General features: G+C 38.7%; 1 protein-coding gene across 8 annotated transcripts in view; it reads right to left on the bottom strand.

The window, feature by feature from the left end:
• ADGRB1 (adhesion G protein-coupled receptor B1) overlaps window positions 1-15,084 on the bottom strand; it is a 911,276-nt gene that overhangs the window by 13,336 nt on the left and 882,856 nt on the right. For 7 of the 8 annotated variants that reach the window (XM_073679967.1, XM_073679961.1, XM_073679963.1 and 4 more), the window contains 2 exons: window positions 9,169-9,211; window positions 6,057-6,712 (listed from right to left, as the gene is read on the bottom strand). In XM_073679967.1, the coding sequence (XP_073536068.1) occupies window positions 6,057-6,712; window positions 9,169-9,211 (699 nt within the window). The remainder of the gene's footprint in view (window positions 1-6,056; window positions 6,713-9,168; window positions 9,212-15,084) is intronic. The other variant, XM_073679962.1, reaches the window with a different exon arrangement.

Genomic DNA, 15,084 nt, shown 5'->3' with positions numbered 1-15,084 from the left:
ACTGCCCCTATGTACAAGAATATTACTACTATAATACTGCTCCTATGTACAAGAATATAACTACTATAATACTGCTCCTATGTACAAGAATATAACTACTATAATACTGCTCCTATATACAAGAATATAACTACTATAATACTGCTCCTATGTACAAGAATATAACTACTATAATACTGCTATGTACAAGAATATAACTGCTATAATACTGCCCCCTATGTACAAGAATATAACTGCTATAATACTGCCGCTATGTACAAGAATATAACTACTATAATACTGCCCCCTATGTACAAGAATATAACTACTATAATACTGCCCCCTATGTACAAGAATATAACTACTATAATACTGCCCCCTATGTACAAGAATATAACTGCTATAATACTGCCCCCTATGTACAAGAATATAACTGCTATAATACTGCCTCTATGTACAAGAATATAACTACTATAATACTGCCCCCTATGTACAAGAATATAACTACTATAATACTGCCCCTATGTACAAGAATATAACTACTATAATACTGCCCCTATGTACAAGAATATAACTGCTATAATACTGCTCATATGTACAAGAATATAACTACTATAATACTGCTCCTATGTACAAGAATATAACGACTATAATACTGCTCCTTATGTATAAGAATATAACTACTATAATACTGCTCCTATGTACAAGACTATAACTGCTATAATACTGCCCCTATGTACAAGAATATAACTACTATAATACTGCCCCTATGTACAAGAATATAACTGCTATAATACTGCTCATATGTACAAGAATATAACTACTATAATACTGCTCCTATGTACAAGAATATAACTACTATAATACTGCCCCTATGTACAAGAATATAACTACTATAATACTGCTCCTATGTACAAGACTATAACTGCTATAATACTACCCCTATGTACAAGAATATAACTACAATAATACTGCTCCTATGTACAAGAATATAACTGCTCCTATCTATATATATAATTGTCTTATCCCGTCTGTCTGTCTGTCTATCTGTCTGTCTGTCTGTCTGTCCAGGAAATCCCGCGTCGCTCATTGGTCCGGCAGCGGCCAATCAGCGCCCCGGGATTTCTGAAAAAAGATGGCGGCCGTTAGCGGCTCATCTGCCGGACGGAGGTCAGCGGCGATGCAGCGGGGAGATGAGCGGCGCTAGCAGCACAACTACCCCGACCGGCGCCGCTGACCTCCATGCGGCTAACGTCGGAAGATCAGCGGCTTGGCCCGCTGATCTCCCGACAGCAAGTGTGAATGGAGGACCGGGGAGCGGCGCCGCCGGTCGGGATGCTTCTGCTGCGAGCAGCTGCTCATCTCCCCAGTCCTCGCTAATACGGAGCCGCACAGGCAGCGCCGCTCCCGGGCCCACACTAATACGACGCTGATTGGTCGCGGTGGCCGGCCGCGACCAATCAGCGAGATGAGCGGCAAATTTAAACGCCGCTGTGCTGATTGGTCGCGGTGGCCGGCCGCGACCAATCAGCGAGATGGACGGCAAATTTAAACACCGCTCTGCTCATTGGTCACGGCCGGCCACCGCGACCAATCAGCGATATCGGCGGCAAATTTAAACGCCGCTCTGCTGATTGGTCGCTGACGCCAGACGCGACCAATCAGCAGTATTGGCGCCAAATTTAAACCCCGCTCTGCTGATTAGTCGCAACCACCGGCCGTGACCAATCAGCGATATTGGCGCCAAATTTAAACACCGCTTCGCTGATTGGTTGTGGTGGCCGGCCGCGACCAATCAGCGATATTGGCGCCATATTTAAACACCGCTCTGCTCATTGGTCGCGGTTACCGGTCACGAATAACCAGCATTATTGGCGACAAATTTAAACACCGCTCTGCTGATTAGTTGCGGCCGTGACCAATCACCATTATTGGCGCCAAATTTAAATAACGCTCTGCTGATTGGTCGCGACCGCCGGCCGCAACCAATCAGCATTATTGCCGCCAAATTTAAACCCCGCTCTGCTGACTGGTCGCGTTCGCTGGCCGCGACCAATCAGCATTATTGGCGCCAAATTTAAACCCCGCTCTGCTGATTAGTCGCGACCGCCGGCCGTGACCAATCTGCGATATAGGCGCCAAATTTTAACACCGCTTTGCTAATTGGTCGCAGTTGCCGGCCTCGACCAATCAGCGATTTTGACGCCAAATTTAAATACCGCTCTGCTGATTGCGCCCGGTCGGCCGCATACCTATTCTAGAATACCTGATGCGTTCGAATCGGGCCACCATCTAGTGTACAATAATATAACTACTATAATACTGCCCCTATGTACAAGAATATAACTACTATAATGCTGCCCCTATGTACAAGAATATAACTACTATAATACTGCCCCCTATGTACAAGAATATAACTACTATAATACTGCCTCCTATGTACAAGAATATAACTACTATAATACTGCCCCCTATGTACAAGAATATAACTACTATAATACTGCTCCTATGTACAAGAATATAACTACTATAATACTGCCTCTATGTACAAGAATATAACTAATATAATACTGCCCCCTATGTACAAGAATACAACTACTATAATACTGCTCCCTATGTACAAGAATATAACTACTATAATACTGACCCTATGTACAAGAATATAACTACTATAATACTGCCCCTATGTACAAGAATATAACTATTATAATACTGCCCCTGTGTACAAGAATATAACTACTATAATAATGCCCCTATGTACAAGAATATAACTACTATAATACTGCCCCCTATGTACAAGAATATCACTACTATAATACTGCCCCCTATGTACAAGAATATAACTACTATAATACTGCTCCTATGTACGAGAATATAACTACTATAATACTGCCCCCTATGTACAAGAATATAACTACTATAATACTGCTCCTATGTACGAGAATATAACTACTATAATACTGCCCCTATGTACAAGAATATAACTACTATAATACTGCCCCTATGTACAAGAATATAACTACTATAATACTGCCCCCTATGTACAAGAATATAACTACTATAATACTGCCTCCTATGTACAAGAATATAACTACTATAATACTGCCCCCTATGTACAAGAATATAACTACTATAATACTGCCTCCTATGTACAAGAATATAACTACTATAATACTGCTGCTATGTACAAGAATATAACTACTATAATACTGCCCCCTATGTACAAGAATATAACTACTACAATACTGCCCCCTATGTACAAGAATATAACTACTATAATACTGCCCCTATGTACAAGAATATAACTACTATAATACTGCCCCCTATGTACAAGAATATAACTACTACAATACTGCCCCTATGTACAAGAATATAACTACTATAATACTGCCCCTATGTACAAGAATATAACTACTATAATACTGCCCCTATGTACAAGAATATAACTACTATAATACTGCTCCTATGTACAAGAATATAACTACTATAATACTGCTCCTATGTACAAGAATATAACTACTATAATACTGCCTCCTATGTACAAGAATATAACTACTATAATACTGCTGCTATGTACAAGAATATAACTACTATAATACTGCCCCCTATGTACAAGAATATAACTACTATAATACTGCCCCCTATGTACAAGAATATAACTACTATAATACTGCCCCCTATGTACAAGAATATAACTACTATAATACTGCCTCCTATGTACAAGAATATAACTACTATAATACTGCCCCTATGTACAAGAATATAACTACTATAACACTGCCTCCTATGTACAAGAATATAACTACTATAATACTGCCCCCTATGTACAAGAATATAACTACTATAATACGGCCCCTATGTACAAGAATATAACTACTATAATACTGCTCCTATGTACAAGAATATAACTACTATAATACTGCCCCCTATGTATAAGAATATAACTAATATAATACTGCCCCCTATGTACATGAATATAAATACACTGATCTAAAAAATAAAGGGAACATTTAAACAACAGAATCTAACTCCAAGTAAATCAAAGTTCTGTGAAATCAAACTGTTCACTTAGGAAGCAACACTGATTGACAATCAATTTCACATGCTGTTGTGCAAATGGAATAGATGGAAATTATTGGCAATTATCACGACACCCTCAATAAAGGAGTGGTTCTGGAGGTGGGAACCACAGACAACATCGCAGTACCAATGCTTTCTGGCTGATGTTTTGGTCACTTTTGAATGTTGGTTGTGCTTTCACACTCGTGGTAGCATGAGATGGACTCTACAACCCACAGAAGTTGCTCAGGTAGTGCAGCTCATCCAAGATGGCGCATCAATGAGAGCTGTGGCAAGAAGGTTTGCTCAGTCTGTCAGCGTAGTGTCCAGAGGCTGGAGGCGCTACCAGGAGACAGGCCAGTACACCAGGAGACGTGGAGGGGGCCGTAGGAGGGCAACAACCCAGCTGCAGGACCGCTACCTCCGACTTTGTGCAAGGAGGAACAGGAGGAGCACTGCCAGAGCCCTGCAAAATGACCTCCAGCAGGCCACAAATGTGCATGTGTCTACACAAACGGTTAGAAACCGACTCCATGAGGGTGATATGAGGGCCCTAAGTCCACAGATGGGGGTTGTGCTCACAGCCCAACACCGTGCAGGACGCTTGGCATTTGCCACAGAACACCAGGATTGGCAAAGTCGCCACTGGCGCCCTGTGCTCTTCACAGATGAGAGCAGGTTCACACTGAGCACATGTGACAGACGCGACAGAGTCTGGAGACGCCGTGGAGAGCGATCTGCTGCCTGCAACATCCTTCAGCATGACCGGTTTGGCAGTGGGTCAGTAATGGTGTGGGGTGGCATTTCTTTGGAGGGCCGCACAGCCCTCCATGTGCTCGCCAGAGGTAGCCTGACTGCCATTAGGTACAGAGATGAGATCCTCAGACCCCTTGTGAGACCATATGCTGGTGAGGTTGGCCCTTGGTTCCTCCTAATGCAGGACAATGCCAGACCTCATGTGGCTGGAGTGTGTCAGCAGTTCCTGCAAGATGAAGGCATTGAAGCTATGGACTGGCCGCCCGTTCCCCAGACCTGAATCCGATTGAGCACATCTGGGACATCATGTCTCGCTCCATCCACCAACGTAACGTTGCACCACAGACTGTTCAGGAGTTGGCGGATGCTTTAGTCCAGGTCTGGGAGAAGATCCCACAGGAGACCATCCGCAACCTCATCAGGAGCATGCCCAGGAGTTGTAGGGAGGTCATACAGGCACGTGGAGGCCACACACAATACTCAGCCTCATCAGGAACATGCCCAGGCATTGTAGGGAGGTCATACAGGCACGTGGAGGCCACAAATAATACTCAGCCTCATCAGGAACATGCCCAGGCGTTGTAGGGAGGTCATACAGGCACGTGGAGGCCACACACAATACTCAGCCTCATCAGGAACATGCCCAGGCATTGTAGGGAGGTCATACAGGCACGTGGAGGCCACACACAATACTCAGCCTCATCAGGAGCATGCCCAGGCGTAGTAGGGAGGTCATACAGGCACGTGGAGGCCACACACAATACTCAGCCTCATCAGGAACATGCCCAGGCATTGTAGGGAGGTCATACAGGCACGTGGAGGCCACACACAATACTCAGCCTCATCAGGAGCATGCCCAGGCGTTGTAGGGGGGTCATACAGGCACGTGGAGGCCACACACAATACTGAGACTCATTGTGACTTGTTTTAAGGACATTACATCACAGTTGGATCAGCCTGTAGTGTGTTTTTCCACTTTAATTTTGGGGGTGACTCCAAATCCAGGCCTCCATTGGTTAATAAATGTGATTTCCATTGATGATTTTTGTGTGATTTTGTTGTCAGCACATTCAACTTTATACAGAACAAAGTATTCAATGAGAAGATTTCATTCATTCAGATCTAGGATGGGTTATTTCAGTGTTCCCTTTATTTTTTTGAGCAGTGTACTATCAGACAGTCCTCTAAATACGAACAAGTTACAAATGTCAGCTATAGAATCAATAAATCTGGAGTTATTACTTTTTATTTTGGTCTCTTACCTCTAAGGAGCTCATGGAGAGTGTAGCAATCGTCTCACTTTTTGGGACAATCCCCGTTCCCAACTCTGCCGGGTCACAGAGGCCAATTGGCATCTGTGATTCGCTGGGGTGCAGCTGTTGTAGCTGTTGTTTCTGCATGGGTGACCCTTGCTCCACGCACTTCATGCCCATACGTTCCCTTGGAGGACTCTTCACCATGTAGGTGGGATCTGCCATGTTCAGATGTATGAGCCTGGTCTGTGGCATCTGGTCAATGTTCATGCTGTACTTACTGTCCTCCTTTGGCTTTGCCCTAAGCGTGGCCGTATTACTGGGCAGTATAACATAACTGGTGTCCATTGACTGCTCCTGCGCTCGGGTCAGCTCCGAGTCCAGCTTTTTGAAGATGTCCCCTTCACACATGTATATGGGCTTAGGCGGTTGGTTTTTGTCTTTTTTTAGGGTAAGCGTATGATTGTTATACTCATTGAGGTTGATGCCCCCCAGGTAGTGCGGCGATCCTTGCAGATGCATTTTGGACACATTAGCTGGAAGACTATTAAAATTGGATCCCTTCTGATGGTTCATCTTCATCTTCTCTTCGTCCTGTAGAGATGGCCGTTTCAGAGTTCCCGTGATGGTGGACGTCCTACATGCCGAGAGGTCCTTGTTGAGGGCTAGGCAGAAAAAAAATATCTATGGTATCAGTTCTTCAAGGGAAACATTTCAAATTATGCAAATTAGTGGAAGGGGCAACTATGGCCACATTACATGCCAGGGGCACAAATATTTCACTTTGGTCGCTCAAAGTCACATTTCTAGACAACTCTATACATTACAGATCCTTAATACCTTGGGAAATAAAAAGATGGCTGTCTGATACTGGGTTGTAAAGCTCAACTTCTTAAAACAGCGCCCCCTGATCTGACATCACTTCCTGCTCTGCAGCTATTGGCTGAAACTGCACCGCATAGACTTCCTGCTCTGCAGCTATTGGCCGAACGTACATCATACAGACTTCCTGCTCTGCAACTATTGACTGAATCTGCACCGCATAGACTTCCTGCTCTTCAGCTATTGGATGAAGCTGCACCGCATAGACTTCAGCCAATAGCTGCAGAGCAGGAAGTCTGTAAGGTGTAGCTTCAGCCAAAAGCTGCAGAGTAGGAAGTCTGTGCGGTGCTGCTTCAGTCAATAGCTGCAAAGCAGGAAGTCTGTAAGGTGCAGCTTCAGCCAATAGCTGCAGAGCAGGAAGTATGTACGGTGCAGCTTCAGCCAATAGCTGCAGAGCAGGAAGTCTGTACGGTGCAGCTTCAGCCAATAGCTGCAGAGCAAGAAGTCTGTACGGTGCAGCTTCAGGCAATAGCTGCAGAGCAGGAAGTCTGTACGGTGCAGCTTCAGCGAATAGCTGCAGAGCAGGAGATGATGTCAGAGATAGCGGCACTGCTTCTGCAGCATAGTAACATGAAACAGGAGTTCTTATTTACAGCGCTCTTTAAGGATCATCTGAGTGCAGAAAAGGAACATATGAAGGCAAGGGAATGAGGATAATATAATCACACAAATGCTGAACTCTTTCGCGACATGTGGGTGGAGTAAGCACAGAAACTGCGCTCGCTGTACACGGCAGAAATATTATTTTTATTTTTCACCATTTTATTGCGCTTGTTTTTTTTTCACTCCCATTTCCCAGCTTATTATATGGTAAAGTGAATAGTGCCATTCCAAACTACAATTTGTCCCGCAAATAAACTGTTGTACAGCAAAGTGGACGGCAAATGATAAAAGTGATGGCTCTTGGAGGAAACGGAGGAGAAAAATAAACACACAAAACTAAAGTTTGCCGCGGTGGAATGAGGTTAAAGCGCCACTCCACATTCATTAGAATAGAGGAATCTTCTAAAAAGGAAACATAAATTAAGCTTTTGGGAGTTTTCAGAACTGGAGTTAAAGAAGATCTTTCACCAAATTTTTCGAGTAAAACTGGACACACAATGTAATAGAAGCTGCAGGTCGGAATGCAAATTTTTCATTTTTTTGACGTGAAAAATTTGTTGAAACGTCGTCTTTAAAAGTCACCAAATAACGATCATGGGGGCAATGATTGTTCTACCAATGGCAGAGATAACCGATCTCTAGGGTAAGATCTAAGATCAGGTCCTCCAGCTTGTTCCTATGCTTATGTACACCCACTAGGAGGATGGGAGCACACAAATGTGCAATGTAAAAAGCCAATGAGCCCTTGGTGGCTTCATCCTTGGATCAGCAGGGGGTCCCAAAAAATCCCACTTATCAGACATTAGTGGCAGGACCGGTCATAATGGCACAGACCACTCTTACTCCCAACCGGTAGGTGGTGGGCTTGTACCTTACTGTAGAGTTTACACTTGAATCGAGGTGCAATCTCCTTATCTGCTAATAACCTTCATCCAGATCAGCCGACGGCAACGAGCGACTCCATTACCGGTGACATGAAGAGCTCTTTATATAATGACAGGTGTTTCTTTCCAAGACTCCTAGTCCTTCTCCAGAACATATAATTCAGTGTCGGGGGAGATGATGGACGACTTGTTTGCCGATTTCACCGTCCAGGAGATAACCGACTATTATGTCACTAATTGAGGCGTAGACGTCACGTAATGCCCAACCCGGGGGAGAGACATGGAGAGATACCGAGCGCCTTGTGTCCGTCCCATAATAGTCTCGTTAATAATAATAATTCATTGCACCCATCATGCGAGGAGGATATGGTCCGCGGCCAGGGCTGCTCTCTTTCTTGATTGTTTGGAACTTATATTTAAGAATTTTTAGGCAAAAAGATCGTACAAACATATCCCTGATAGACGTTCTAGTCAAATCATAGTTTTATATCTATGTTTTAGGGAAATTAAGTCACAGTGAAAGATCCGAATATTCATAGGTGAGGGCGGTATTTTAAGGGCTGATTACTTTAATTACCAGCCTGCTCTTAGATTACAAAGAATAATCAGAAAAAATTATTGCGTTATGTTTGGCAACGATTAATATCTATCCATATCCCTGTCTCATCGGTCCTGTAAACCCTTATAAAAAAAGATAGTGCTGACTGATGAGGTAAGAAAATAAACTCATCATTTATACCGTATGTCCTTACCTGAGCGGCATGCCAAATCCACGTCCTTCTCGAAGTCAGACTGCTGGAGAAGAGCAGAGAGATACGGTTACAACAGGTTTCCGGGCAAAATCCAAATACAGGAATTAATAGTACTGAACACCAGATGCAATAGGTGACCAGGTATCAGCAGTATATCCAATCATCAGGGGTCTAATTATAATAATGCCGATATACTCTACAACCTAATATTATCAGCGAACAACTCCAGTTATACGGTATAACTTACATCCACACCCATATGTCCACAGGGAGCAAGAATGAGGTAGTTATATTCTTGTACATAGGGGGCAGTATTATAGTAGTTATATTCTTGTACATAGGGGCAGTATTATAGTAGTTATATTCTTGTACATAGGAGCAGTATTATAGTAGTTATATTCTTGTACATAGGGGGCAGTATTATAGTAGTTATATTCTTGTATATAGGGGGCTGTATTATAGTAGTCATATTCTTGTGCATAGGAACAGTATTATAGTAATTATATTCTTGTACATAGGAGCAGTATTATAGTAATTATATTCTTGTACATAGGAGCAGTATTATAGTAGTTATACTCTTGTGCATAGGAGCAGTATTATAGTAATTATATTCTTGTACATAGGAGCAGTATTATAGTAGTTATATTCTTGTACATAGGAGCAGTATTATAGTAGTTATATTCTTGTACATAGGAGCAGTATTATAGTAGTTATATTCTTGTACATAGGAGCAGTATTATAGTAGTTATATTCTTGTACATAGGAGCAGTATTATAGTAGTTATATTCTTGTACATAGGGGGCAGCATTATAGTAGTTATATTCTTGTACATAGGATCAGTATTATAGTAGTTATACTCTTGTGCATAGGAGCAGTATTATAGTAATTATATTCTTGTACATAGGAGCAGTATTATAGTAGTTATATTCTTGTACATAGGAGCAGTATTATAGTAGTTATATTCTTGTACATAGGAGCAGTATTATAGTAGTTATATTCTTGTACATAGGAGCAGTATTATAGTAGTTATATTCTTGTACATAGGGGGCAGTATTATAGTAGTTATATTCTTGTACATAGGGGGCAGTATTATAGTAGTTATATTCTTGTACATAGGGGGCAGTATTATAGTAGTTATATTCTTGTACATAGGGGGCAGTATTATAGTAGTTATATTCTTGTACATAGGGGGCAGTATTATAGTAGTTATATTCTTGTACATAGGGGCAGTATTATAGTAGTTATATTCTTGTACATAGGGGCAGTATTATAGCAGTTATATTCTTGTACATAGGAGCAGTATTATAGTAGTTATATTCTTGTACATAGGAGCAGTATTATAGTAGTTATATTCTTGTACATAGGAGCAGTATTATAGTAGTTTTATTCTTGTACATAGGGGGCAGTATTATAGTAGTTATATTCTTGTACATAGGGGGCAGTATTATAGTAGTTATATTCTTGTACATAGGGGCAGTATTATAGTAGTTATATTCTTGTACATAGGAGCAGTATTATAGTAGTTATATTCTTGTACATAGGGGACAGTATTATAGTAGTTATATTCTTGTACATAGGGGGCAGTATTATAGTAGTTATATCCTTGTACATAGGAGCAGTATTATAGTAGTTATATTCTTGTACATAGGAGCAGTATTATAGTAGTTATATTCTTGTACATAGGGAGCAGTATTCTAGTAGTTATATTCTTGTACATAGGGGGCAGTATTATAGTAGTTATATTATTGTACATAGGGGGCAGTATTATAGTAGTTATATCCTTGCACATAGGAGCAGTATTATAGTAGTTATATTCTTGTACATAGGAGCAGTATTATAGTAGTTATATTCCTGTACATAGGAGAAGTATTATAGTAGTTATATTCTTGTACATAGGGAGCAGCATTCTAGTAGTTATATTCTTGTACATAGGGGGCAGTATTATAGTAGTTATATTCTTGTACATAGGAGCAGTATTATAGTAGTTATATTCTTGTACATATGAGCAGTATTATAGTAGTTATATTCTTGTACATAGGGAGGAGTATTATAGTAGTTATATTCTTGTACATATGGGCAGTATTATAGTAGTTATATTCTTGTACATAGGAGCAGTATTATAGTAGTTATATTCTTGTACATAGGAGCAGTATTATAGTAGTTATATTCTTGTACATAGGAGCAGTATTATAGTAGTTATATTCTTGTACATAGGAGCAGTATTATAGTAGTTATATTCTTGTACATAGGGAGCAGTATTATAGTAGTTATATTCTTGTGTATAGGGGCAGTATTATAGTAGTTATATTCTTGTACATAGGTGCAGTATTATAGTAGTTATATTCTTGTACATAGGAGCAGTATTATAGTAGTTATATTCTTGTACATAGGAGCAGTATTATAGTAGTTATATTCTTGTACATAGGAGCAGTATTATAGTAGTTATATTCTTGTACATAGGGGGCAGTATTATAGTAGTTATATTCTTGTACATAGGAGCAGTATTATAGTAGTTATATTCTTGTACATATGAGCAGTATTATAGTAGTTATATTCTTGTACATAGGAGCAGTATTATAGTAGTTATATTCTTGTACATAGGAGCAGTATTATAGTAGTTATATTCTTGTACATGGGGGGCAGTATTATAGTAGTTATATTCTTGTACATAGGGGGCAGTATTATAGTAGTTATATTCTTGTACATATGAGCAGTATTATAGTAGTTATATTCTTGTACATAGGAGCAGTATTATAGTAGTTATATTCTTGTACATAGGAGCAGTATTATAGTAGTTATATTCTTGTACATAGGGGCAGTATTATAGTAGTTATATTCTTGTACATAGGGGGCAGTATTATAGTAGTTATATTCTTGTACATAGGGAGCAGTATTATAGTAGTTATATTCTTGTACATAGGAGCAGTATTATAGTAGTTATATTCTTGTACATAGGGGACAGTATTATAGTAGTTATATTCTTGTACATAGGGGGCAGTATTATAGTAGTTATATTCTTGTACATAGGAGCAGTATTATAGTAGTTATATTCTTGTACATATGAGCAGTATTATAGTAGTTATATTCTTGTACATAGGAGCAGTATTATAGTAGTTATATTCTTGTACATAGGAGCAGTATTATAGTAGTTATATTCTTGTACATAGGGGGCAGTATTATAGTAGTTATATTCTTGTACATAGGGGGCAGTATTATAGTAGTTATATTCTTGTACATAGGAGCAGTATTATAGTAGTTATATTCTTGTACATATGAGCAGTATTATAGTAGTTATATTCTTGTACATAGGAGCAGTATTATAGTAGTTATATTCTTGTACATAGGAGCAGTATTATAGTAGTTATATTCTTGTACATAGGGGGAAGTATTATAGTAGTTATATTCTTGTACATAGGGGGCAGTATTATAGTAGTTATATTCTTGTACATATGAGCAGTATTATAGTAGTTATATTCTTGTACATAGGGGCAGTATTATAGTAGTTATATTCTTGTACATAGGAGCAGTATTATAGCAGTTATATTCTTGTACATAGGAGCAGTATTATAGTAGTTATATTCTTGTACATAGGGAGCAGTATTATAGTAGTTATATTGTTGTACATAGGGGCAGTATTATAGTAGTTATATTCTTGTACATAGGAGCAGTATTATAGTAGTTATATTCTTGTACATAGGGGACAGTATTATAGTAGTTATATTCTTGTACATAGGGGGCAGTATTATAGTAGTTATATCCTTGTACATAGGAGCAGTATTATAGTAGTTATATTCTTGTACATAGGAGTAGTATTATAGTAGTTATATTCCTGTACATAGGAGCAGTATTATAGTACTTATATTCTTGTACATAGGGAGCAGTATTCTAGTACTTATATTCTTGTACATAGGGGGCAGTATTATAGTAGTTATATTCTTGTACATAGGGGGCAGTATTATAGTAGTTATATCCTTGTACATAGGAGCAGTATTATAGTAGTTATATTCTTGTACATAGGAGCAGTATTATAGTAGTTATATTCCTGTACATAGGAGAAGTATTATAGTAGTTATATTCTTGTACATAGGGAGCAGCATTCTAGTAGTTATATTCTTGTACATAGGGGGCAGTATTAAAGTAGTTATATTCTTGTACATAGGAGCAGTATTATAGTAGTTATATTCTTGTACATATGAGCAGTATTATAGTAGTTATATTCTTGTACATAGGGAGCAGTATTATAGTAGTTATATTCTTGTACATATGGGCAGTATTATAGTAGTTATATTCTTGTACATAGGAGCAGTATTATAGTAGTTATATTCTTGTACATAGGAGCAGTATTATAGTAGTTATATTCTTGTACATAGGAGCAGTATTATAGTAGTTATATTCTTGTACATAGGGAGCAGTATTATAGTAGTTATATTCTTGTGTATAGGGGCAGTATTATAGTAGTTATATTCTTGTACATAGGTGCAGTATTATAGTAGTTATATTCTTGTACATAGGAGCAGTATTATAGTAGTTATATTCTTGTACATATGGGGGCAGTATTATAGTAGTTATATTCTTGTACATAGGGGGCAGTATTATAGTGGTTATATCCTTGTACATAGGAGCAGTATTATAGTAGTTATATTCTTGTACATAGGAGCAGTATTATAGAAGTTATATTCTTGTAGATAGGGGGCAGTATTATAGTAGTTATATTCTTGTAGATAGGGAGCAGTATTATAGTAGTTATATTCTTGTATATAGGGGCAGTATTATAGTAGTTCTATTCTTGTACATAGGTGCAGTATTATAGTAGTTATATTCTTGTATATAGGGGCAGTATTATAGTAGTTATATTCTTGTATATAGGGGCAGTATTATAGTAGTTATATTCTTGAATATAGGGGGCAGTATTATAGTAGTTATATTCTTGTACATAGGGGGGCAGTATTATAGTAGTTATATTCTTGTACATAGGAGCAGTATTATAGTAGTTATATTCTTGTACATAAGGGGCTGTATTATAGTAGTTATATCCTTATACATAGGAGCAGTATTATAGTAGTTATATTCTTGTACATAGGAGCAGTATTATAGTAGTTATATTCTTGTACATAGGGGCAGTATTATAGTAGTTATATTCTTGTACATAGGGGCAGTATTATAGTAGTTATATTCTTGTACATAGGAGCAGTATTATAGTAGTTATATTCTTGTACATAGGAGCAGTATTATAGTACTTATATTCTTGTACATAGGGGGCAGTATTATAGTAGTTATATCCTTGTACATAGTAGCAGTATTATAGTAGTTATATTCTTGTACATAGGAGCAGTATTATAGTAGTTATCTTCCTGTACATAGGAGAAGTATTATAGTAGTTATATTCTTGTACATAGGGAGCAGTATTCTAGTAGTTATATTCTTGTACATAGGGGGCAGTATTCTAGTAGTTATATTCTTGTACATAGGGGGCAGTATTATAGTAGTTATATTCTTGTACATAGGAGCAGTATTATAGTAGTTATATTCTTGTACATAGGGGGCAGTATTATAGTGGTTATATCCTTGTACATAGGGGCAGTATTATAGTAGTTATATTCTTGTGTATAGGGGCAGTATTATAGTAGTTATATTCTTGTGTATAGGGGCAGTATTATAGTAGTTATATTCTTGTACATAGGTGCAGTATTATAGTAGTTATATTCTTGTACATAGGAGCAGTATTATAGTAGTTATATTCTTGTACATAGGGGACAGTATTATAGTAGTTATATCCTTGTACATAGGAGCAGTATTATAGTAGTTATATTCTTGTACATAGGAGCAGTATTATAGTAGTTATATTCCTGTACATAGGAGCAGTATTCTAGTAGTTATATTCTTGTACATAGGGGGCAGTATTATAGTAGTTATATT

This window comes from Phyllobates terribilis, unplaced genomic scaffold (assembly GCF_046119375.1).
Source record: "Phyllobates terribilis strain yellow unplaced genomic scaffold, ASM4611937v1 Scaffold_4__5_contigs__length_816908805, whole genome shotgun sequence".
NCBI lineage: Eukaryota > Metazoa > Chordata > Amphibia > Anura > Dendrobatidae > Phyllobates > Phyllobates terribilis.
Note: the sequence above shows the minus strand (reverse complement) of the source record. Positions and strands in the feature narration are given on the sequence as shown.